This window comes from Tursiops truncatus, chromosome 5 (assembly GCF_011762595.2).
Source record: "Tursiops truncatus isolate mTurTru1 chromosome 5, mTurTru1.mat.Y, whole genome shotgun sequence".
In the NCBI taxonomy this organism is placed as follows: Eukaryota; Metazoa; Chordata; class Mammalia; order Artiodactyla; family Delphinidae; genus Tursiops; species Tursiops truncatus.
The window spans coordinates 137,099,535-137,125,549 of record NC_047038.1 but is presented as its reverse complement, the minus strand read 5'-3'; the positions used below and the strand labels follow the sequence as shown (position 1 = coordinate 137,125,549).

Below are 26,015 nucleotides of genomic sequence, written 5' to 3'. Positions count from 1 at the left end.
GGCCACGGGGAACTGTTTTACCCAGAAAAGCAGCACAAGCTTGTTTGTCCAAGAGCAGACGTCACTTTGGTTATGTTGCCTTCTGCCTTCAATCAAGACCATGGTTTCCTGAATATAGACTTTCAAAGTCAAGAGAAAAAGGAAAGTGGTAGACGTCGCATGTGGGGCTTAAGAAAGGCAGGTGAGTCGGGTGCCTTGGGCAGCAGGGCGCTTAAATAGCGAGGAGGCCCGGGGAAGCCCTGGGAAGGGCTGTTTTTTCACACAATTTCTTCCCTGTTAGTCACCTTCGTCGCTGGTGAAGAAACGTCTTAGCTGGGGATGGTTAGAACATTTTTTGCTCACCAGCCTTGATCATCTGTCTAAATCCAACTGGAGTAAAATCTGTTAGTTATTCCTGTCTTAATCCTGGCTCTGTTTCAGTGCACAGTGGGTGTTGGGAGCTGTGTGCCGTCAGTCTGTTTTACACACAGTAAAATGGCATTCGGCTGTGGTTGTCTGCCTTAGCTGTCTTTGACAAATGAGCGTTGGTCACTGCTTGAGTACCGAGAAGCGGTGCTGCGCGCTGCGTGTCACACGCGTGTAAAGCGGTGTAGAAACGGCGCAGCGCTCACAGCTCCCACTGGGTGATCTGACGGCCGCACTTCACCCCTAACTCTGCTCCCATGTCTCAGTCACCCTCCTACTAGAATACTGTGTCACAGCCATGTTGTCACAGCTGCAGTTTGTCACCAAACTCTTTCTTGTTTTGTCTTTCTCTTTGGCGCCTACTTTTCTGCTCCTTGGAATAGCTTTTCTTGTTTGTTATGCCTTGTTATTTCTTACTCATTCAACAAGGCTCAGCTTAAGAGTCATTCATTTGAGGAAGCACTTACCAATGTACCGTGTCAGCATTTGATGCAGATTTTCTGTGTCCCCATCACAACAGGTCATGGTAGTTCACCTTCACTGAATTTGTGTGTTTTTATCCTGTTCACCCACCAACCCCTACATGAGACCCTCCTTTAGGGTTTAATGTTGGCTTCTTTGTATTTGTTTGTTTTTGTTTTTAATTCCTGAAACCTCATCCCTTAGAATGTAGTAATAGGTGCTTAATAAATAATTTGCAGGATGTATGAACAAATGAATAAACGAATGGTTGGATGGATGGGTAAATTCAGGAATTCAGGTAGACAGAAAGATTAAAGATTTTACATAGGTAGAATAATTAGAAAGAAAGGGCTTAAAGGAAGCATCTGTGATGGAGTCCAGAGCAGAATATCAGCTTTAAAGGAGAAAGCTATGGTCTTGTCCGGCATTGGAGAGAAGTGTGCGCTGCCGGATGGAGAGCAGTGTGATGTGAAGGTAAAGCGGTCGTGTGTCCACACGGTTAGTGAGATTGAAACTTAAAGTTTAATATCTGTGAGCAGTAACTATGCATTTGGTAGAAGAACCCACAGTCAATATACAATCGTTTGAAGTGAAAAGGAATATGTTTTCTATATTTAACACATTCAGGTTGCTCTAGTGGAAGTATGAAAAAAACCAGCCTTACAGTGATGCATAGTTGAAAAGAGAGGAGGGGTTTAATATGTTTTAAGGCAACTGTAGATATTCTTTTGGCATAAAAAATTCAAAATTTGAGAAGTGATCATTTCATAAAGGTTACTTGCCACGTGGGATCTGAAACCATTAAAATCCATTGTTCTGTGAATGGAACCTTTATTTCTGCATGAATTTGGACCATCGTGGTCACTGGAAAATACTGGTTCCCCTTGTTTTGCAGGTCTTCCAAATGTTGACAAACTTTACATTTTATATTATACAGTATCAAAATAATCACATTAATTAACATCACCACTGATCTCATCAGTACTGGGAAGCTGTCAGGCTACCATGGCAGATGTACGTGGTGCAGCTGTGGGTTGAGGAAATTTTCCAGTTCCCTCTTTTTAAGCAAAAAAATCTGTCTTTAAGTAAAGGAAAAGTATAAATAATTTTTTCTTTACATTAGAATAAGTATTATTAAATTCTAAAATAATAACTGTTAAAATAAAATTTTTAACTTTAGAAAAGCTAATATAATATAATATCAGTGCAAAACAAAATCCCAAGGGGTAGTTACTTCTTGTGTTTACATGTAGATACAAGAAGAACTTGGGAATTTCAAAATAATGATTTTGGGGCAATAATGAGGTTACAGAGATCAGAGCAAGTATAACGAATGAAAGGGAGAAAGACCACAGTAGAAGTTCGGAGAACAAACGGGGTTAATACCTGAATATACACATTCATACCCTAAACCTACTACGTAGAAGTAGGGGCATGCATTTCATTAGCTGCATAATGATGACCTTGTAGATGTCGTGTTAACTTCCAGAAAGCTGCTGTGTACTTGAGAGAGAATGAGGATGGAAAGGACACATGGTATCCCAGTGCTGTTATGAAAGCAGTTCTGACCTTGCACCTTCCAGGAGGGGCTCTCGGGGCACCCCAGGGTGCGCAGAACTTGGAGCCCTTTGACAACTACTGCTTTGTTAACCAAGCCTTGAACAAAGTAGCATCAAGGGGCTAATGTAAACCTAATTTCAGGTCATAATAGTCAACATTCATTAAGTACATACTATATTCCAAGCATTGTTAAAACGCAATTACCTTTCTTGAAACCCTTGAGAATGTTCTACCCTTATCATTTAATTTAAGGTCAGGAAACAAAGTCAAGAGTAGAAAAATAATTTGCTTAAATGTCATACATTGAATTAGTGGTGGAACCAGTCTTTTTAGCCAGGCAGGGTCCATCCTCTAAAAAGTATGCTTTAGGACTTCCCTGGTGGCTCAGTGGTTAAGAATCCGCCTGCCAATGCAGGGGACACGGGTTCAAGCCCTGGTCCAGGAAGTTCCCACATGCCGCGGAGCAACTAAGCCCATGCGCCACAGATGCTGAGCCTGAACTCTAGAGCCCGCAAGCCACAACTACTGAGCCTGCGCTCTAGAGCCCACAAGCCACAACTACTGAGCCCACGTGCCACAACTACTGAAGCCCATGAGCCTAGAGCCCGTGCTCCACAACAAAAGAAGCCACCACAATGAGAAGCCCACGCACCACAATGAAGAGTAGCCCTCGCTTGCCGCAACTAGAGAAAGCCGGCATGCAGAAATAAAGACCCAATGCAGCAAAAATAAATAAATAAAAATAAATTAATTAATTTAATTTAAATTTAATTTTAAATTTAATTTTAAAAAAACTATGCTTTACCACCTTAATGGCTGACATATCAGTTTTTCTGTTGGTTTGTATATGATTTTACATATAATCAGTAGCATTTGTTTTTAAAATAGATTAGACTCTATAGCATTATGAGCTTTAGAGTTAGGTTTTGCTGATCTATGAACTTCCAAATAAAACACATAAAACCAGAAAAAAATTAATACATTTAATACAAATGATAGAAATTCAGTTAAATTAAAGTACCTAAATTCTCCACCAAAGTTATGACTGTAGTGTTTAGGAAACTTCTTTTTTTTCATGTTAACTCGAAGAATATTTTGTTGGATTTATAATTTAAGGTAAAGAGGGTAGTTTTCTTCTTTCAGCCCATACGTTTTTTTGCATTACCTGCTCTTCTCTATTCTGGAGAAAAGTAAGTAAAAATCATTTACTCCCTCTTTATTATATTTCTTTTTTTCACCTCTGGATGCTTTTTGAAAGTTTTCTTTTTATCTTTGAATTTCAGAGGTTTGATAACATTATGCCTAGGTGTAGTTTTCTTTGTATTTATCATGTGTGGGGTTTAATGAACTTCTTGGATCTGTGTTTGATGCTATCATCAAATATGGAATATTCCCAGACATTATTTGTTCAAATATTTTTCTGCTTCCATCTCCTCTCTTTTTTTCCCTGGACTCTAGATACATGTATGTTAGACCTTTAGATATTGTTCTACAGATTTCAGATGCTTTTCCATTTTATCACTCTTTATTCTCTTTGTGTTTTTGTTGGGGTCATTTCTGTTAACCTGACTTCATGTTCACTGATCCTTTCCTCTGATGGTAAATGGAATTCTTTATTTCCCTTGCTGTGATGTTTCATTTTTAGCATTTCGGATTGCTTCTTTTTCTCTATGTTCGGTTTCTTAATGGAAGCTCCCTATTTATGCCCGCTATTCAACTAGGCCACTGGATTCTTTAGTATGTTTATCACGGGTGTTGTAAAGTTCCTGTCTGGTGACAACATCTTGGCCACTTCTTGGTCTCTTTCTGTTGACTGTTTTCTCTTGACCGTGGGTCACATTTTCTTCCTCTTCTCATGTCATCTATCAGGTGTGTGTGTCAGGTACCACATACACATATTAGGCTGCGAGGTGGAGGACCAGCCCATCTTAGCTTCGGGGTCCTTGGTGATCTAATCTCTCCTCCAGCAGCTAAAAGTCTGATAGACATTTAACCAGCCACTCTTGACCCCGGCCTGTGGGAGATTCTGCCAGCTTCCACCACTTGATCTGGGATGAAAATAGCCCAGGTCTCATCTCTTCCATGGCTTCTTATTTATTTATTTTGGAATTTAGTTCATTTAGGTTCTTTTAGTCCTCCACTGAGTTGTTTTTTTTTTTTTTTTTAATGACCTGGCTAAGGTATGACACTTAAAATAAACCTCAAATACAAAAAATATACAGTTGGATAAGATTTGACAGGTGTATACACCCGTTAACCCGTCACCACAATCAAGATAGAAGTCGTTTCCGTCACCCCTAAACAATTTCTTGTGTCCTTTTCCAATCAGCACCCCTCCTCTATCTCCAGGCGATCGTTGATCTGCTGTCTGTAAGTCCGGGTTTGCTTGCAGTGTCTTGATTTTATACAGAGTACTGTTACGGTGTGGACTCTCGTGTGTGCAGTCCCATCACTCAGATAATGATTTTGAGATTTATCTTCTTTGTTGCATGTTTCTGCTGGATAACAGTCCTTTGCACATATGGCTATACACCATCTTATTCATTCACGTGATCGAAGACATTTCAGTTGTTTCCAGTTTTTGATTGTTACAAGTAAACCTGCTTCATGAATGTCTGTGTTCAAGTCTTTGTTTGTATATGTATTTACCTTTCTCATGAGTAAATACCTAGAAATGGAATAGCTGGGTGGTATGATAGGGTGTGTTCAGCCTTTTAAGAAACCACCAAACTGCTTTCCAAAGTGGTTTGCTCCTTTTTACTTTCCCGCCAGCAGTTTACGAAAAATTCCCGTTATTCCGCATCAGCATCAAGTCTTGGCATTGTCAGACTTCTAAATTTTAGACATTCTAATGGGTTTTTGTCTCATGACTAATATTATTGAACACAAAGAGATGTTTATTGGCTAGTATTAGGTTTAGGTGGGGGTGGGAGTGTTGCCGAGTCCAAGCTCGCTCCGTTCGCCACACAACGGGACAATACATCGAAAGACGCGGTGTGGACGCAGGCGATAGGGACTTTATTCGGAAAGCCTGCAGACTGAGAGGATGGTGGACTAGGGTCCTGAAGAAGCATCTTAACCAGGTTTGGATGCTAGTTTCTTTTATAGAACAAGGAGAGGGAGGTGAGGAGGTAAAGTACAATGAAAAAGGTAATAGGTTGTTGCAGATATTTCCGCTTCAGACTCCAGAGGGGATGTACGAATTTCTTCCTTGCTGCAGACGTTCACAGGTGGGCCTGTGAGCTGAACAAAGTTATTTTAGCTTAATGCTCATGACCTGGGAGGCCGGGTTCCCAGAGATGGGCCATTATGGATAATTTAAGCTTATAGGCAACTTGATTATAGCGATTACCTTGTAGCAAAAAGCAACAGAACACAAAGGTTAAAGAAAAAGAAGCAGCTCCAACGCGGAGTCAGACTTGTTCCTCCCTGTTACAGGACTTCATGATGGGGTTAAGTGCCCTTTTAAGAAGAGATACCTGAGAATTATCGCGTCTCTCTCCCTCTCCCTCTCCCTCTGTCTCCCTCTCCCTCTGTCGCTCTCTCTCTCCCTCTGTCGCTCTCTGCCTCTGTCTCTCTCTTTCTTCTCTCTTGCCCCCCTCCATGTGACAAGGTAGACATCTGCAAGCCACAAAGCCAGCTTTCACCAAAACTCGTCCATGCTAACACCCTGCCATTGACTTCCAGCCTGAAGAACCTGAGAAGACGTGTTAAGGTTGTCGCGGGCACCCAGTTACCCAGTTTGTGGTGCTGAGTTACAGCAGGCCTGGCTGACCAGCACACCCCCCGACCCTCTTCGGTCTCCCAACAAACCCCTCTGTTTGAACGTGTGTCCTCTTCTTTTTCATTCGCAGCATACTTTTCTGATCTCTGCTTCTCCATCTGAGTCCTAACATCCTTCTTCAATTCTTAAGTACAAATATTCCCCAGTCATCCACGTGGCCGTTTTATCTCTCTTTTGCGGCCCTTTGACATTGAACGGTTTGAGTTAAAGTCCCGATTTAAACGGCTTCCTCTATCTAGAGGACACAGATTCATATCTCTAATCTGCTTTACACTCCTTAAAGACTTCAGTTTTCAGGTGCATCTCTACCCAGATGTCCCGCTAAGAATTCAAGGTCCACGTGTACAAAGCACAGCTGACCATCACTTTGTCAAACCGGCTTCTGGGGCCTCTATCAATGGCCCAACATCCTTCCAGACAGAACCTGAGTCATCCTGCTTCTCAGACCTAGTCATTTGCCACTGATGCCAACTTTAATTTTGTAGTATCTCTAGCACCACCCTTTCCTGCCTTTCCCACAACTTCCTGCATTCCCCCCGCCCCGTTCACCTCGCTGTACTTCCTCCATGGCGTGCCCTTCCGCTCATGGCTTCATGTCCAATCTCTTGTCATTTTCAAATGAGCTCAGTGAATTTCATGCATTTCTATGAGTAGTGAGATTCTTCCTTTCCAAAAAAGGTAAACATTAAATAATAAAATAATGGAAGTGATAAAAAAGAAAAGGAAAATAATTGGACAAAAATAGTAAAAACGAATAGGACAGCTCATACAAACTAAGATAGAAAAGGAAAATACGTAGGAAAACTTTCTGAAAATGATTTCTTCTCCAGTTGTGTGTTGCTTACATATGTGTATTTGTAAGCAAATACACGTATCTGTACGTGTATTTGCTGCACGTACAGAAGGATCCAGGGAAAATAAAGGGAAAAGACTGAGTGAACCATATAATAAGGACTTGATATATCTGTATCCCATCCACGTTTATACCAGATGACTCCAAGCCGGTAGTCCTGTCTTTTAATTTCAGCATAAAATTAACTTACTAGGAGCCTAAAGTTAGATAAATCGTGATCTACGTTGGCTAGTTACATTAAGGCTGGAAACATACCTAACTTTCAATTAAGTGGCAAAGACAGGGTAATGAGTAAGTCAGGCTATTTAGAAAATATGTTTAGAGAATTAAAAAAGGACTAAAGATAGCTTCTTGAGAAAGTGCAAGAGGTGATGAGAAAATCGTGGAAAAGAGCCTGGGGAAATGTTTCAGAAACTGTAGACAGCCAAGCCAGTTTAGCAGCGAGTGTTGATGCTGGTGCGAGGTGAGAGCACGGGTGACCCGCCGACTGGACTAACGTGGAGCACGTGTGGTAACTCTCAGATCAACAGGTGTGGGACTCGAACTCAGAGGATGGAGCGTGGACATGTTCTCGAAGCATCGCAGCCATTGCGGGGCCTCCACGATGGCGGGGGCGTCTCTGCCTTTCAGCTGAGGAGGTGACCAGAGTGTGTGGAGTGATCACGTGGCCTCAGCTGCTGAGCGACCTCTGTCCCTCAGGAGCTTTGGGGTTTGGGCCAAGTCACGAGAATCTGGATTTCTGTTCCGCCATCTGTGAGTGGGAAGGACTGCAGTTAACAGCCTCTAAGGTCTCAAGTTCTGAACTTGTATCATGTAAGTGCCTGTGTCCTTATGTTGACTTTTGTGTAAAAGATACTGAAATGCAGGAGACACATGGTTTGTGTTCGCTGTGAACAGGAAAGTTTCTTCGGACCCTCCCTGTTTTCAGTTGGTCCGAGATGAGAAGGCCTTAAAACAATGTAGTCGTGGTTTGGGGTTTAATGGGAAAGAACCTGCTCTCTCAACATGCCCCTTGGGGTGTCCAGACACACACCTGCAAATCCGTGTTCAGAAGCCAGGTGTCATTTCTGGTAATGATTTCTTCTGAACTGATCCTAATGTAGAAACTCAGAAAGAAGTGAATTTCTGTTGGAATTTGCTGCATTTCTTCGGCTGGCCTGGTTCCAGCATAAGCTTCAAGGACCGTGTCTCAGTGTCAGTGACAGAAGACCATTTTCTGTCTCAAGAATCAGAAAGAGCTGAACGGAAAACTCTAGAAGGCCCGTGACTGCCCGGCAGCGTCTAACCAGTCAGTGGCCTGTGTACCCCACTCCCCCGGAGCTGCCAGAGAAACCTCTCTCCCCCCGCCCGAGGTCTCCAGGACGGGAGCTTTGGGTGAATCACAGAAGAGGGAAGATCTAACTCAAAAAATCTAACTCTCTTCTGTGTCAACATTACTCTAATCCAGCTCTGGTTTTTTTTGACCGTTATTAGCCTTTTCCCTAGGATTTTAAAAGAAAATTTCTCAGAAAAATATACTTTCCCATAATTTATTCCTCTCCTTTACAATAAAGATGCTTTAAGTGTGTCAGAGACAACCACAGTCTTTCTAGTTGTCTTTTTTTTTTATAAATTTATTTTTGGCTGCGTTGGGTCTTCATTGCAGTGCGCGGGCTTCTCATTGTGGTGGCTTCTCGTTGCGGAGCATGGGCTGTAGGCGCACGGGCTTCAGTAGTTGTGGCTCGCGGGCTCAGTAGTTGTGGCTCGCGGGCTCAGTAGTTGTGGCTCACGGGCTTCAGTAGTTGTGGCTCACGGGCTCAGTAGTTGTGGCTCGCGGGCTTCAGTAGTTGTGGCTCATGGGCTCAGTAGTATGTGGCTCGCAGGCTCTAGAGCACAGGCTCAGAAGTTGTGGCGCACAGGCTTAGTTGCTCCGCGGCACGTGGGATCTTCCTAGACCAGGGCTCGAACCCGTGTCCCCTGAATTGGCAGGTGGATTCTTAACCACTGCGCCACCAGGGAAGCCCCTCTAGTTGTCTTCTGATTCTACTTTGATTCCTAAAACCAAAGAGGCTCAAAGTGAAATTTTGCACAACGGGGTCTCCTTAGAGTTGACGGGGGTCCCAAGAGGGCCCCTCCCACCTGCGTTTCTGGGATGTCTTCATTCCCTCGGTCCCAGGCCCAAAAGTCTGACCTTCCATTTTAGCAGATAAATTTAACCTTTGTTTTCCCCGACTGTATGTACTGCCAGAACAATTTGAGTAATAATCACTATGGTATATAAAAGTTCCCCATTTTTCAACGTCACCCCAGAGCATTGGCTTTATAACCAGATGGACCTGGGTTCACCGCCTGTTTCTGCCACTCACTAGCAATGACCAAGCACAAGTTCCTTAATCTACATTTTAGGTTCTTCTTGTGTAACATATACACACTCGCTCCCCGTCAGATGGTTGTGAAGATTCGATGAGATAATGTATATGATGTCTTATAAGGTCAGCAAACGGAATCTATAAAGGACCAGACAGTAAATATTTTAGGCTTTGCTGGCCTTGGGTCTCTGTCGCAATTACTCAGCTCCGCCACTGTTGTTCCAAAGCAGCAGCCTTAGGCCACAGGTAAATGGATGAACTTGTAAACATTGAAAAGCCCCGTCTTCCTTCTTTCATCAGTACTTCACTTCCGACAGCAACTGTGTGTGTTTCCTCCCCAGGAAATTCCCGACGCCATCTGGGTGTCCTACAGTTTCATTCAGTTCTGAGACCGTATCCCATAGATTAATTAAGGGCTCAGCCCCACAAGGCCGCCCCAACTTCAGAGCCTAATCTCAAATTCATGCCACAACCAACTCTAAGTGGAAGCTTCCCACGGCCCACCCTTGAGGTCCACATTATGCTAGAGGAGCTCACAGAATTCAGGAAGCAGCTTCCTTACTATATTACCCGTTGATTATAAACGGATGCAATTCAAGAGCGGCCAGATGGAAGAGGCGCACAGGGCAGGCGTGGGGAAGGACCCGGAGCTTCCGTGAGCTCTGGGCGCATCATCCTTCTACACCTCCACGTGTTCCCCAGCCCGGAGCTCGCCCCTGCGCTTGGGGTTTTCTGCGGAGGCTTCGTTATGTAGGCATGATTGATTAACTCATTGCCCATTAGTGATTAACTCAACCTCCAACCCCCCTGCCCGCCCCCGAGAGATCTGGGAGGGATGCAAAGTTCCAACCTTCTAATCTCAGGTTGGCTTCCGTGGCAAGGAGGCCCCGTCCTAGGCTGCCCAGGGGCCTCCAGCCACCAGCTACCTGGTTTGCGTAAAAAACACCATCCCTCTGGAGATTCCAAGGGTTTGCGGAGCTGCGAGCCAGGAAACAGAAAAGGGCGAGAGTGGGCAGAGACCAACCATGTTTCTTCTTCTGGCAGAGCAGGGCTGTGTTCCAGTGAAGCTGTATTTGTGGACACCGCAATTTGAATTTCATTTCGTGCTCGGTCATCACGAGACGTTCTTTTGGCTTGCCTCCATTACATAATGTGAAGACCATTCTTAGCGCAAAGCCTGGACGAAACCGGGCAGTAGGCTGGACCTGGCCCACAGGCCGACCCCACGAGTGCCCAGCGGCCTGCTCAGGGCTGGCTTAGCTTCGTCTGACCCTCCCGTTGGCTCGCCACCCGCGCCTCCATTGCCATGCATTTCTTCGGGTCTCCTTGGTTTTCTCTTTGTTGGTGCCTGTGTGGCCAGGCGTACGCGTCTTGATTGATTTGTTCGTGGTGAGGCTGGGAAGGTTCTGTCTCCAGCAATGCTCACAGATCTTACGTTTTTAGGACTCTGTTAGTTTGTGGGCTTTCTTCTCAAGGATCTTGGGAAAAGTTCCAAGGGCTGGATTAGAAGGATCCAGAGTCATTGTTGTGTCTTCTTCCATAATCTTCCTTCCAAATATGACAGGTTAGAGCCCAGATGATTTGACTTTCTTCCACCATAGAGTGAATTCTGTGCTCGTAGGGTCACGCTTCCTTCCCATCAAGGAGAAGCCACCTTAATGCCTCCTCGTTGTTCAAAATGTTAAATCAGATGCTCCGCAGATATGACAGTCAATCCCAGAATGTACTTCTAGGAAAAGAAAATCAGATGCCATGGAATTTCTATTTTACCTTGGTTGTTATGAGTTTATTTTGTTTAAAAAATTTCCACATTGGGAATAATGTGTATTTATTGAAAATGGTATGAACTCCAATGACATAATATTTGCTCGATTGATATAACGAGTTTGGTTTAATGAGTGGAAAAAGAGATTTAAAATCTAGCATAGTTCTTCAATGTTTATTCTAATATTTTATTAAAGAACTTTGGCATGCAACTTATTCGCTGATAGAATTACATAAAATGAAACCAAAATGGCATCTTAGTGCCCTGGGCTGTGCTGTAAACTCTACTATTTGGTAATTCAATGAAAGGAGCCCTAACTATTGACATAGATAACAACTTTCTTGGTGTGCAGCCGTGTTCTTCAAGTGGAGAATGTTTTTTATATTTGTGGGACACCAAGCACCTGATATAAATCAGAGTTCCCTTGGTTTTGAAAAGTGAAGAGAAAAAATGTCGTAGCTTGAAAACATTACCTGTCTTTCTGAGAAGATAGAATACATTTGTCAATCATGTATTTAGTGACCTTCTGTGAGTGTGATTGTTCTGTGGAAGGCCTTTACATATATTTTCTCTGATCTCTCGTATATCCCTGTCTCATACCATTTTACCGGTGAGGTAACAGAAGCTCAGTGAAGTTAAGAAAATGGTTCGGTATCACACGACTGCTGAGAAGGAAATGTGCTGGTTGACATTTATTCAGCACGTACTGTGCTAGGTGCTTTCCTAAGTACTTTATATGTTTACCTTCACAGCACGTGGATGAAATCGTTGTTATTAGGATCCCTATTTCCACATGGAGAAAGTGGAGGTGAAGTTAGACTAAGAACTTGACTCACGTCACAGAGCTGGTAAAGGGTAGAGGAAGAGGCAAAGGTGGAGCCTCTGGTCCCGGAGCCTCACTCAGCTCCTCACGTGGGGTCCATTTGGAAAGTTTCATCAGGGTTTACGACCTAAGTCATAACGAGATCTGTACAGTCTTAGAGAATGTACTTTATTGGGTTTTCTCCCGTGTAGTTAAGTAGGCTTTTCAACTAACCTGTTATTTTACTTTATTTTTTTGGCTGCACAGCTTGGGGGATCTTAGTTTCCCAACCAGGGATTGAACCTGGGCCCTGGGCAGTAAAAGTGCCAAGTTCTACCCACTGGACCACCAGGGAATTCCCGCCTTACTTGTAAATTTAAATCAAACATTGCTGAGAGGGGCTTCGCTGGCGGCTCAGTGGTTGAGAGTCCGCCTGCCGATGCAGGGGACGCGGGTTCGTGCCCCGGTCCGGGAAGATCCCACGTGCCGCGGAGCAGCTGGGCCCGTGAACCATGGCCGCTGAGCCTGCGCGTCCGGAACCTGTGCTCCGCAACAGGAGAGGCCACAACAGTGAGAGGCCTGCGAACCGCAAAAAAACAAAAAAAAACAAAAAAAACAAACAACATTGCTGAGAATATAGGCACTTCTTATACAACATAACTTCCTAAAAAGCTGTATGTTGCAAAACTACACACTAAAAATGAAAGGATTTATGGGAAGAAAATATGTTGGGGTGAAACCAGTCAGCACTTATGGACACTAACAAAAGCTATAACAGTCCTAACAAATATACAAGATTAGTTTAAAAGACAAGCTGAATTCTGATGAATACCGTGCTACAGTAATTATAGGACTGATCTAAGGGAAGAAAGGTAGCTTGATTGGAAGGGCCTATATTATAGGAAAGCACAGAGCCTGCTGAGACAAAGAACCAATAAAGGAAACTCTGTAACAGGTTTTTCCAAGACAGGGCGTGTGTTCAGACTGAGATGAGGGGACCTGCAGGGGTGGGTGGGCGTCTTCAAATGTGACCGCTACTTTACGCTGACATTATTCCCCTATTTATTAGTATGAGCCAAACCACAATACAGAAATACACAGTGTTTATCTGCAAATAGATGAAAACAAGATGGCTTTTCATAGAGTAAAAAGGCCTTACTCGTCTCCCTTAACCCTTCTCATAATAATCACTATATTTTCTGTAAATGTTTTTTTTTTTTAATTTTATTTTATTTATTTATTTATTTTTGACTGCATTGGGTCTTAGTTGCTGTGCACGGGCTTTCTCTAGTTGCGGAGAGAGGGGACTACTCTTCGTTGCCGTGCGTGGGCTTTTCATTGCGGTGGCTTCTCTTGTTGCTCTAGAGCGCAGGCTCAGTAGTTGTGGCGCATGGACTGAGTTGTTCCGCGGCATGTGGGATCTTCCCGGACCAGGGCTTGAACCCGTGTACCCTGCGTTGGCAGGCGGATTCTTAACCACTGCGCCACCAGGGAAGCCCCTGTAAATGTATTTTAAATGACTATGTCTTTGTAAGGAGCTGTTTGAGCAGTATAACTATGATAGGGGTTAGAGGAGTAGCTGGAGATTATTTCATGTGTTAGAGGAACAAAATACCGAAATGTTTATCTGATTTCCTCGTGACCTGCCATAAGTGGGAATGATATTTAATTTGAAGAGATAGTAACTGTACGCATTCAGATTTCAGTGGTGATCGTTAAAAGCACAGATACTCAGGATTTATAGTCCCAAAGGTTTTACTCTTTAATTAGTTACAAAGCATCCTGTAGACATTTTGCTATAACAATTGAGAATCAAAAAATGATCATTCTTAGAGTTAAAAACCTCCCTACTCTAGAGTGCACTAAACTTCGCTCTTACTTCAAACTTGTCACTGAATTGCCTGCTGAATGCAATAAGAAAGGTATGGATCACAGCCACCTTTTTTCAAGAAAGGATTAATGTAGTGTGTTAAACATAAGTTATGTCCCGTAGTGTAGCTTTAGTGAGGCAGTTGTTTCCAGTGGGGGATGCTGGAATTTTGGGTCCCCAGAGCTGAGGTCGCCGTGGACTTCAGAGTTGACCTCTTAGTTTGGGGGAGGGTGACCAGTACTGGCTCTTAGGAACAAAAATATTTAAGAAAAGCAACCTCTACTCTTGCAGAGAGCTAGAGACGCCTTGCCCCGGGAGGGTGAGTCCCTGGCCTGGAATCTGAACGGCAGTCAGCTTGCCCACGTCTGGGCTTTTGAAGAAGGAAGAATTGCTTCCCTAAAGGGGGTTTCAGTAGGAGAGTTGAAGCATCCAGCCCCCACGAGGGGTTATGCAATATTGAAAACTGCACATCTGGGCTTAGTGATGGCCTAATGACCAAATCCTGCGAAGTGAACTGCAGACCGTTTTGGTGGCCGTCCCTGGACCCTGGTCTCCCCTCCGCGGGGCTGGGGTATTGAGAAGGTGAGTCCGGGGACTCTGGGCTCCCTTCCCTTCATTACCACGTCCCCCCGGGAGACACAGCCTGTGGGTTCTGTCTCTGAAACACTGCAGGGGTTGATCCACTTTTTATCCTCAGGGTGTCTCCGTAATCCCACCCAACTCTGATGCAGCCCTCATCCTGCATTTCAGATAATCTTTTAAAAATACGATCCCGATCTCACCTCTTAGTCACTCGGCTGATTGCCCTCAGAAGAGAGCGGTGGCTTACGCAGCGTGGATTACAAGCTCGCGTCTGCACCGTCCTGGCCTCCCCGGGAGCTCCCCGACCGCTTGCTCCAGCCGGGCCGGGATTGGTTCAGTTCCTGGTACGTGTCTGGGTCCGTCCTGGCCTCCAAACGCACTGTTCTCTCTGGGGTCTCTTCACCTGGCTCGTGGCCCCCGTTCAGCTCGCGGTCTCTTCCTGCTGGGACTGGGTTTAGATCCCTCGTGTCCCTCCTAGATCGCAGTGTGGCTGTCCTTTAATAGCACACATCACACTGGGAACTGTCGTGTCAGGAGGAGTTTTCCGAAAGGAAGCCCTCCTACATTGCTGGTGGGAGTGTAAATCGTTGCAGCTACTGTGGAGAACGGTAAGGAGGTGCCTTTAAAACTAAAAATAGAGTTGCTGTTATGACCCAGCAATCCCACTGCTGGGCATCTATCCGGAGAAAACCATAAATCAAAAAGACACACGCACCCCAGTGTTTGCGGCAGCACTATTTACGGTAACCGGGTCATGGAAGCAACCTAATTATCCATCGACAGAGGAATGGATAAAGAAGATGTGGTACGAATATGTGATGGGATATCACTCAGCCATAAAAAAGAACGGAATGATGCCATTTGCAGCAACATGGATGGACCTAGAGATTATCATACTGAGTGAAGTAAGTCAGACAGACAAAGACAAATGCCACGTGATATTGCTAATATGTGGAATCGAAAATACGGTACAAATGAACTTATTTACAAAGCAGATACAGACTCACAGACATAGAGAACAGACTTGGGTTACCAAAGGAGAAAAGGGGTGGGGGAGGGATAAATTAGGAGTTACAAAAAAAAAAAAGAAATAGTTTTTCTACTGGATTGTAAGCTCCATGTGGCTGTGATGTCCTTTGTGTGTGGCTCTGCCCTTGCGTCTGGAAGAAGGTCCCACACAGTTAGGCCATCCATAAACGCTTGTTGAACAGAATGAAAGTGAACAAGTGGAGGAATGACGTAATGAAGCAGGAAGCAATCCAGAGCATCAGAGAATCCGTGGGAGCGGAGGTTATGAAAAGCAAAATGCCAGCAGCACGGGGAGTCAGGTGTGTGCAGAGCTTTAAGTTTCAGGAGTGCACGGTTGAATTTAGCCAACGGAGGTTTGAGTGACACGGTAGAAGCAAAGCCAGGGCCTCGTAGGCACAGGAATAAATCTCATCTGAGGGGGTGAGCGCAGCCCAGGGGCCGTGACCAGAAGGGGAAGCAGAGGGGACTGGGGAGCTGGGAGTGGGGCCTTCGCTGGCCCTCCCTCTGCCCAGCACTGCCCAGACTTGGAAGTTCTCACCAGCTTTTCTACTACTTTGTCCTGCTGTCCTGATCTATCGCAGGGGAAAGTTCTATACACATTGCCTACTGCCAGGTGAAAAGAGACACATTTTAAAGGCCTGATTTTTGGATTTTTATTTAATAATTTTTCAGCTTTTAAGGAATGAAAACGTTCGATTTTCTGAACATGAAGCTGTCTTCTTGACGTTTGTTTATGAAAATGGTTGCTACAGCTTGGGCTGGGGTTGGTACACTTTATCCTTCCCGAGGCAGTTTGTTTTGAAGTTCTCTCTTCTTTCAGCTACTCTTCAAAAGCTGGACTTTGGAATTTAATCTTAAAACACTTTCATTTCTTGAATCACAGGTTTCGGCATGGCTGGGCGCTAAGTCTGGCATATGACCTGCTGTTGGAAAACAGGCTTTCTGTGTGATGGAGTATGCATAGGGTGCTTTCTTCAGGTTTTCTTTTTACATGTGGAAACAAGGGTTTGGGGCTTCATTCTCTGCTAGAGGTTCATGATGGAGAATCCCGTTACCTGCACAGCAAGGCATCCTCATCACTTTTCTAAATTGTTATTGGAGTCCAGTTGCTTTACCATGCTGTGTTAGTTTTAGGTGCACAGCACAGTGGATCAGTTATACACACACATAGATCCACTTTCTGCCTCCCGGTTATTAATTTGAGGCCAGTACTTGGGTCTTTATTCTCACCCTAGTGGAGTTAATCACTTACCAGTAAAGGGAGAGAGCAGTCAATGGACTTGGAGGCCGTTTAATCATCAACCCTGGGGATGGCAAATACCCCTCCGAGTTTCTGAGAATCTCTCTCCCACTGCTTGCCAAGGCCTTGTCACCAAATTTATCACTTTGATTCACTTGTTTTTTCCTTCCCCTGTCACTACCATCTCTACACCCAGCTCTGTACTGGATTCAGGAACTGACCCAACCGTTTCTGAAGTTGCTGCTAATGTTACACGTGAAAATCATCGTTCGTTCTGTTGAAGAACGTAGTCTGTCTTCCCGGCAAACGCAAGACAAACACGGGTTTCCAAGGTATCAGCATCTGTTCATAGTGTAATCTCATCAGCTGAGCAGACAAAGGATGCTAATTAGTTTGTTGATACATATGTGATTTAATGAGACTAAACACTTAAGTGATCTTGCAGTATGCACAACTTGTTTCCTGTCGCTGTTTTTAGTTTAATAAAAAAAAAAACCACGTTAGGCACATTGGCTGGAAATTAGAGCATTGCGCCATCTCGGAGAAGAAAGAATTTCCAGGAACGTTGACTGGTCAGTTGTATCCTGCTCTAGTGAGATTGAAGAGAAGATGAGGGTAAAATATTGGGTTTGGGGACAGGGGTTGAAATCCAATTTAAATGAGAAGATTAAGCATAATGGAAGAATTTTCATAAACTACATTATGTCAAACTCCTAGGTCCAATACTAAAATTCTAATAGGTACCAGGATAACTTGTTTGAGGAAGAAATTCCAGACCTGCATCGGCTCCAACATATAATCTTGTGTTTTTTGTGGCCTTCTTTTTTTTTTGAGTGCCCTCTTTTCTAGTTATCGTATTATACGTTTACATAACTGAAACCATGGCATTCAATTAATACGGTCCTTCTTCCTAAAAATTCATATGAAATAATGGTATTATAATTTTTATGAATGAATATTTACTTAATATTATCTACTATACTCTCCTTTATTATCTCCAAGTTGTACAGAACTGGCTCCATAGAGGTTCTCTATTTTAGGAGTGGGATGGGGAGAAGAGGTGAGGAAGTAACTCTGACCCTATAGTCAAAATTATATTTGGATTTAAATGCTTCAGTTAATTTGCTCAGCTTTTTGCAAACAGCAGTCAGCACACTGTGGCCTGTGGGCCCAGTGCAGCCTGTTTTTATGGGAACATGTCCATGCCTGGCCCTCTGTGTATCTGCTGTGGCCGCTTTCCTGCCAGCAATGGGGAGTGGAGCCACTGACTGCAAAGCTGAAGTGACCTGTGGCCCTTTACGGGAAGGTTTGACCTTGATCTACAGTGTGTGTGAGGACAGGAATTAGTAAACAGTAACAGTTATGTTGAGATACATTAAAGACTGAGAAGCAGACACTTGTAGAATTGAATCTTAAACGAAGCCTGGTTGAGAGCCCTAGATCTGTAGGTTTTTCAGAATCCACGTAGCCGTTCCTGCATCACCAGATTCCTTTGGGCCACTCAGCAGCCCACTGACGGAGAAGTGCCCTCTTCTCTGCCCGCAGAATAAGAGTGACGTGTGATCGGGCTTCCCTGGTGGCGCAGTGGTTGGGAGTCCGCCTGCCGATGCAGGGGACACGGGTTCGTGCCCCGGTCCGGGAAGATCCCACATGCCGCGGAGCGGCTGGGCCCGTGAGCCATGGCCGCTGGGCCTGCGCGTCCAGAGCCTGTGCTCCGCAACGGGAGAGGCCGCAACAGTGAGAGGCCCGCGTACCGCAAAAAATAAAACAAAAAAAGAATGACGTGTGATCACAGATTTGGGGTTTGACTTTAAGAAACAGAGAGTCACTTATATGTGGAATCTTAAAAAATGATACAAATGAACTTATTTACAAAACAGAAACAGACTCACAGACATAGAAAACAAACTTATGGTTACCAAAGGGGAAAGGCGGGGGACAGGGATAAGTTAGGAGTTTGGGATTAACATACACACACTACTATATAGATGACCAACAAGGATCCACTGTAGAGCACAGAGAACTCTACTCAATATTTTGTAACAACTTATAAGGGGAAATAATCTGAAAAAATAGGTATATATGTGTCTAACTGAGTCACTTTGCTGAAACTAACACAACATTGTAAATCAACTGTAGTCCAATATAACATAAAAATTTTAAAAAAGAAAAAGAAACAGAGAGTCCTGGCAGCTTCTTCTGGCCAGTCAGCATCCATCATCCTCCTCAAACCCGATAACCCAGCAACACCCCAGGGGCTGTCGGATGTGACTTTAGCTTCCTTATTTGTCCCCGTTTAGGAAGTGAATTGTCCATTGTTATAAGCTTGTTAGTAACTTATCTGTGACAAGTTACAAGCTGATGCTTATACATATTAGGAACATACTGAGAGCACGGAGGGGCATAGAAAAGACGAGAAAATAATCGAACTCCAGTTCCAAAGACGGAAACATAAGATTTATTTTTTAACATCTTTATTGGCGTATGATCGCTTCACGATGGTGCGCTAGCTTCTGCTCTACACAAAGTGAAGCAGCTATACATACCCATGACGTAAGATTTTACCCCGGATGATTCAAGTACCACGAGCCAGTGAGCAGGAGAATTATGCTCTTGTTTGCTTTCTAATGTAAACAAAACCCGTATCTTTAAGATAAACTAATCCTACTGTATAAACTAAGCCTGATTACTTAGAAGCCAGTCTCACTTGGTAAAGTGAGTTTGGGTCCATCGAAAGGGACTGGCCGTGGAGGGAGAAGGACGCACATTTGAACCCTAGTTCTGGCACTTCCTAGCATCTCAAATGGAATGACCTAAACTTTGAGCCTCTGGCCCATTGGAGATAATAGTACCTATTCCCAATGGTTGCTGTGCGGCTTAAACGTAAATACAGAGTTCCCAGCCCTGTACCAGGCACTTAGTGGGGTTAAGTAACCATGGGTTCTTTTTCACTTTTTTTGTGCTTTTTGATTTTCCAAGTATGGAAATAGTTGGTGGACCCAAGCTAATCAAGATCATTGTATTGTTTTGTTTGGTTTGGTTTGGTTTGGTTTGGTTTGGTTTTTGCGGTACGCAGGCCTCTCACTGCTGTGGCCTCTCCCGTTGCAGAGCACAGGCTCCGGACACGCAGGCTCAGCGGCCATGGCTCACGGGCCCAGCCGCTCCACGGCATGTGGGATCTTCCCGGACCGGGGCACGAACCCGTGTCCCCTGCAGCGGTAGGAGGACTCTCAACCACTGCAACACCAGGGAAGCCCTGTTTTTGTTTTTAATAAATTTATTTTCTTTATTTTTATTTTTGGCTGCATTGGGTCTTCGTTGCTGCTCACGGGCTTTCTCTAGTTGCGGCGAGTGGGGGCTGCTCTTCGTTGCGGTGCATGGGCTTCTCATTGCGGTGGCTTCTCTTGTTGCAGAGCATGGGCTCTAGGCGTGCGGGCTCAGTAGTTGTGGCACGCGAGCTCCTTAGTTGAGGCTCGCGGGCTCAGTAAATGTGGCTTGCGGGCTGTAGAGTGCAGGCTCAGTAGTTGTGGCGCACGGGCTTAGTGGCTCCACGGCTTGTGGGATCTTCCTGGACCAGGGCTTGAACCCGTGTCCCCTGCATCGGCAGGCGGATTCTTAACCACTGTGCCACCAGGGAAGCCCAAGATCATTGTACTGTGGATAAGCTGAATTTACAACCACACGGTTCCACTGAAAAGTAACTAACGAGACGTGGGTTGCGAATTGTGTGGAGACTCAGTCAGAACATCAACAAAAACAAAAGTAAGAGGGAAAGTCGGCCAGAAGGGCCGTGCGGGTGACCTCAGGGACCCCTAGGAAGAGAGGCTTTCTTGGTTTACCCCGGTGTTCTCTGGATTCGGATCCAGAGACCCTGGCAAATCCAATGGCATGGTCTTAGGAATCAGGAGTTCTTTGAAAAACTATTACGTGTTTTTCATTTTGGTGATATTTTTAAGTTATTTTACTATTTATAGAGACAAGTATCTTCTTTGCCAGTAATCATTTCAATTAATTTTTTTCATGTAATTCTTTTCATGTAAAAGTCAGTGTTTCAGATCTAATCACATATACTTGGGCCTCATTATATATATTTTTTTCTTTAGGTATGTTTAGGAGACATTAGACATGCGATTCTGATTTTTCAGAACAGACAGCACAGTGAGAACGTAGCAGTACCAGCAGTGACATGACATAGATGGAGACTCAGCGTCTGCCATAAAACCCTAGTGTTTCACTCTTGTGGAATCACACAGGACCAAATGGGCTATAAAAATGAGAATCAGTAGTTTGTGCTAAAGACACTTTGGAGAAAATTGCGTTCCGTTTGAACAATATTAAAATACTAAAAGGAAGTACTAGTATACTATGATGCATCCGTATTAAATCAAGAACTTTACCAGATGTTCCGTCCATTCATTGACATTTGCACCAGAATTTTTCTTACTTGAAAGTGACATAGCACTGGATGGTCTTTGCTTTCTCACACCTGCCTTTCTCTGTTTCCGTAGGAATCCAGAGTCGCCCCTCTTTCTGTTCTGACCTTCTGCTGCCCCTGGACGCTCCCGTCACCAGTGTCCCTGGTCCCGTAGTGGCTTCTGTGGGTCGGTCCCCGTAAGAACAGCCGCCAGGAGGTGATCACCATGTTTTGCGCGAAGCTGAAAGACCTGCAGATCACGGGGGACTGCCCCTTCTCGCTGCTGGCCCCGGGCCCGGTCCCCAAAGAGCCCGCGGGCGAGGCAGCAGGGGGCGGGCCCGCAGCTCCGGCCGGAGGGCAGGGCCTCTGTCCCAGCGACCCCGCGAAGAAGCCGCCCGGAGGGCTTCCTCAGAGGAAGAGTAGCCGCAGCCGCGTCTACCTGCACACGCTGGCCGAGAGTATCTGCAAACTGATTTTCCCGGAGGTGAGTCCCTGGCCTTTCGAGATTTTACTGATATTCTGAAAATGGCAAAAGGACGTTTTCCTAAGGAAAATGTGAACGCTTGCTCTCTCACTTTCAAGGCTACAGTCGATGTAGACTGTTTTCTGGAAACATTTTAAAACATTTTTTTAAAGCAGTCATTTTCTTAAATTGTGTTTTATCTGAAAATGTTTAAAATCTTGCGTGCTTTTCCAAAGCATCCTGCACTCTGACAGGCTTTATGGCTTCGAGCCGCTGCTTCACCCTTTGGCGTCAGCATCCGCACCTGAAAATGGAAATGCTCACACCTGGAGTCTGCACGGGCATTCGGTGAAACGATCCACAGCTCTCACCGCCCACAAGGACCCGTTTTCTACTCATGGATGCCAAGCTAGTTTTTATGGATCCGTTAGCTGTATTTTTAGAACCAAATTCCTTGAAGAATAACTTATTCCCTGCTGGGTTTTCCTAAGAGCATCATCTGTTCCCTGGCAACTTGCTGAGCTGGGAAGACCGCCACATCCTGCTGGTTCAGAGTCTGAAGTCTCCACTCACGCCAGGCCTGGCCTGCTTCCTTGAGTCAGGGTCCCGGGCCTGCCCGTGACACCCACCTGCCCTCAGCTCAGACACATCTTTTTTTTTTTTTTTTTTTTTTTTTTTTTATGGTATGCAGGCCTCTCACTGTTGTGGCCTCTCCCGTTGCGGAGCACAGGCTCCGGACGCACAGGCTCAGCGGCCATGGCTCACGGGCCCAGCTGCTCCGCGGCATGTGGGATCTTCCCGGACCGGGGCACGAACCCGTGTCCCCTGCATCGGCAGGTGGACTCTCAACCACTGCGCCACCAGGGAAGCCCCCAGACACATCTTGATGTAGCTCTGTGGGCTGGGCTGCACAGCCTGATGCCGTTTTGAGATGTGGAGCGCAGCCCTTAAGGGAATTCTGGAAAGACCGATGCTGTAAGGTCTCACTTATATGTGGAATCTTAAGAACAACAGCAACAACTCGTAGAAAGTACAGACTGGCAGTTATAAGATAAATGACTACCTGGCCCTGCTGTGTGATGTGTAGGAACGTCATTAGGCAAATCCTGTGAGTTCTCATCACAAGGAGACTTTGTTTTTCTTTCTGTTCTTTTTACTGTATCTATAGGAGAAGGTGGATGTTAGCTGAACCTATCGTGGTAATTATTCACACTCTATGTAAATCAAGCCGTCGTGCTGTGCCCTGTAAGCTTAGACAGTGATGTATGTCAATTAGTTCCCAATGAAACCGGGAGGAAAAGAACCTGGGGACAGAGCATAGACCAGGTAAAATATCTTTGCAATGGATGGGGCATGTGGAGGGTTCATTGCCCCTTGGGGTCAAAGAGAAGAGCTGCTGAAAGGCTTCATGGTGCGTCTTCCTCCCTCTGTCAGTGTTCACAGTTTTATATAAATTCGCATCAACTGGGAGGCTGGGGATTGATGTGATCAGGCTGCAGCTCTCATCGTCCACGGATGAGTTTCAGTTGACTCCACACCACCCCTGTGCCTGTGTGGAGCACTGAAGAACCACAGACCGGTGACTTTTAGGAGTGGAAGGGACGTCAGAGAGAAACTTGTTTCACTCCCAAGAAGGACTAGAGAGGCTAAGTGACTTGACCAAAGTCACACAGCTTTGAAAGGATAGAGCCATTACTGCTGTCAACAATATGGACTCGAGTGACAAAGAAGAGACTTGAATGGAAGCTTGAAGGATGGATAAATTAGAGTTAGCAGGACGTTGAGGGAACTTATGTCAAATATAAAAAAACACAGTAGTACTTTGGTTCGTGGCCTTTGAGATGGAAATATTTAATTATTCTCTCTCTGCTCCAGTCACTAGCCAGCCAGCGTTGGCTGGGGTGAGGGATGTAGCCCTTCTCAGACAGGTGGCTGGCATCACAGTCTGGGAAGCGGTTGGTACTCTCATTTCCAAGGACGGAGCGTGATGCACAGGGATGAACAGATGGTGAGGATGGACGGCTGGAGACCTTCCATGCTTTCCCTGGGTCTTGTCATTACCATGTTGGCGTCATTATTCTGTTTGATAAGTTTTGAGTTCCTACAATAGAAGTCATACACATGTTGGAACCTCTTTTCAAAACATTCTGAACACCAAACATATATGTTCCTGTTTTCCTTTTCTTTACTTAGAAGGATCTGCGTTGTTTGTTCGTGAGCTCACAGGAATAATCATCAAGGTTTGACTGCGCTGTCACGTAGCAGGGAAGGCGAGGACGTAGGCCTTCCAAGAGGCAGGAGGTGACTCTTGGCATCAAGGACCAGGACTCTTTTCCCACAACTGAGGCCATTTTCATTAAAACAGGGAACGTCCCAGGGCCGTGTAGATTACTTCATCCCCTGTCCGAACATCTACGTGTCTTTGATTAAGTAGGACTTTTTTTTTAAGCCGATTCTTTTCAAGGGGACAGATTTAATGCTTAGCCTACTGTTCAGTTTCAGTTCTATCAGTAACCCAAAGGAAGAGACTCCAAATAGTATTTGATGGTACCCTAGTTCTTGCTTTCGATAATCAGATTTAACTCCCCAATTATGTTTTATGGGGGGACAAGTATATCCTTAGCAGATTTAGGGTGGGAGATGGCTTTCCAGAGTTGTGGAATCGTAGGTTACAGAAGTCCTTTTGCTCATCTAATGCAAACTTTTCATTAGTTTGAAGAAATTGACACATAAAAGGCCACTTGCTTTAAGTAAAAGATAACTGAGGAGGAGACTGGAATGTTCTCTGCACCTCATTCGTAATCTGTTGCTCTTTCTGTTACATTGTTAGCTGATTTTTCTTGAATATTCTCCCCAGTAATCCTGTAAGCTCCTCAGGCAGAATGTCTTTAAAGAAATTATGATATGATATTAGCCACAGTTGTAGCAAATCAGAACCCACTTCCTGAATTGAATCGATTGAGTCAGATATGCTTATATAAAGGATATCATCCCAAATCCAAGACCTTGTGAGACTAAGAGGGTCTGAGGGCACTCCTGAAGTCTCTAAATATGCTGCAAAATATTGGGTTGCAAGAAGAAAAGAAGAGAAGTAGTTTTACAACATCCTTATGAGGGAAATATCCTTGGTCTAGAAAATCATTAAAAACTGTAGAAAACACCCCATCCCAGCTCCTGCCATACTTAAAACCTTTCAATGACTTTTCATTGCTCTAACATAAAAATAAACTTTCTTAATATAGCCTCCAGGCCAAAAAAAAAAAAAAAAACACTGTAGAAAAGTTAAAAATCAACTGAAATAGCAACATATCCATAAACCAGACCGATGAAATTCCATTCAGAGTGTTCCCGACAATATGGCATCAAACAGCAGTTGTACCTGAGGTATTAATACATGAGTATCCTCGGGGGCTGTGTTGCAGTGATTGATTCTGTGTCAGGAGGCCTGAGGTCTCAGGAACGTTGAGTCCTGTTCGTGGATTTCTTGTGAACTGCATCATCTCAGGGTCTAGGCTCAGGTTGTATCGTAGAAGCCCTCGCACCAAGGTAGGAAACTATGCACCAGCAGCCTTTACCAATGCGTGTTTTGTCTGCAAAACTTGTTGCTTTTGTTTTGTCTTGTTTTGAATTTATAACAGTTTTCCAGAGGTGCAGTGGTGGGTGATGGAAGTAGACAGGAAAGCCTGGTAAGCCACAGTATCAGCAGCTTATGCTACTGCAGCTTTGCTAGGACTTTGGGACTTTCTTCTTTAGAAAAGCAAATTCTTTTTTTTTTTTAATTTTATTGGAGTAGAGTTGATTTACAATGTTGTGTTAGTTTCAGGTGTACAGCATAGTGATTCAGTCATCCATGTGCATATATCCACTCTTTTTCAGGTTCTTTTCCCGTATAGGTCATTACAGAGTATTGAGTAGAGTTCCCTGTGCTGTACAGCAGGGCCTAAGTTCTGATTCAACATGGAAAGTCTGGAAGACACCTGTTCCACAAACCCCAGCAATGAGAGAGGGACCATTTCTCCTTGCTTACAATGGCAGCATATATGCTAGGAGGAAAGGACTAGAAAAAGAAGTTCCTGGTGGCAGTGGGAAGGAAATGATAGACCAGGAAGAATACAGACTGGCAAGGATAAAACCATGTACTTGGTGTTTTAACCGAAAGGTCAAGAAGAGGAGAGAGAAGGGTGGTGTCTCAACTAGCGCTCGGGGTGAGGAAGGAAAAAGTCTTTGGTGGCAGAATTGGATGGATTCTCTTTTCTCATTGCTCATGCGAAGTTCCTGGTCAGAGCAGCAATTCATATATAAACAAATGTAATCAAACGATTTTAAATTGGAAACAATCTAAATCCATTTTTGAACAAGCTGAAAGAGCAACACCTCTGTGCTGGCTTATATCTCCTCACTGATAGAAATGTTATAGACCAAGCCTTCAAGACTGAAT

At 44.5% G+C, this 26,015-nt stretch overlaps 1 protein-coding gene across 7 annotated transcripts in view; it reads left to right on the top strand.

The window, feature by feature from the left end:
* GUCY1A1 (guanylate cyclase 1 soluble subunit alpha 1) overlaps positions 1 to 26,015 on the top strand; it is a 59,183-nt gene that overhangs the window by 9,529 nt on the left and 23,639 nt on the right. For 2 of the 7 annotated variants that reach the window (XM_073805633.1, XM_019926343.3), the window contains exons 2-3: positions 16,897 to 17,032; positions 21,209 to 21,598. In XM_073805633.1, the coding sequence (XP_073661734.1) occupies positions 21,341 to 21,598 (258 nt within the window). In that variant the 5' untranslated portion in view covers positions 16,897 to 17,032; positions 21,209 to 21,340. Of the gene's footprint in view, positions 1 to 161; positions 182 to 16,896; positions 17,033 to 20,028; positions 20,463 to 21,208; positions 21,599 to 22,260; positions 22,686 to 26,015 lie in introns of those variants that run through there. The other 5 variants (XM_073805632.1, XM_019926342.3, XM_073805634.1 and 2 more) reach the window with 4 other exon arrangements.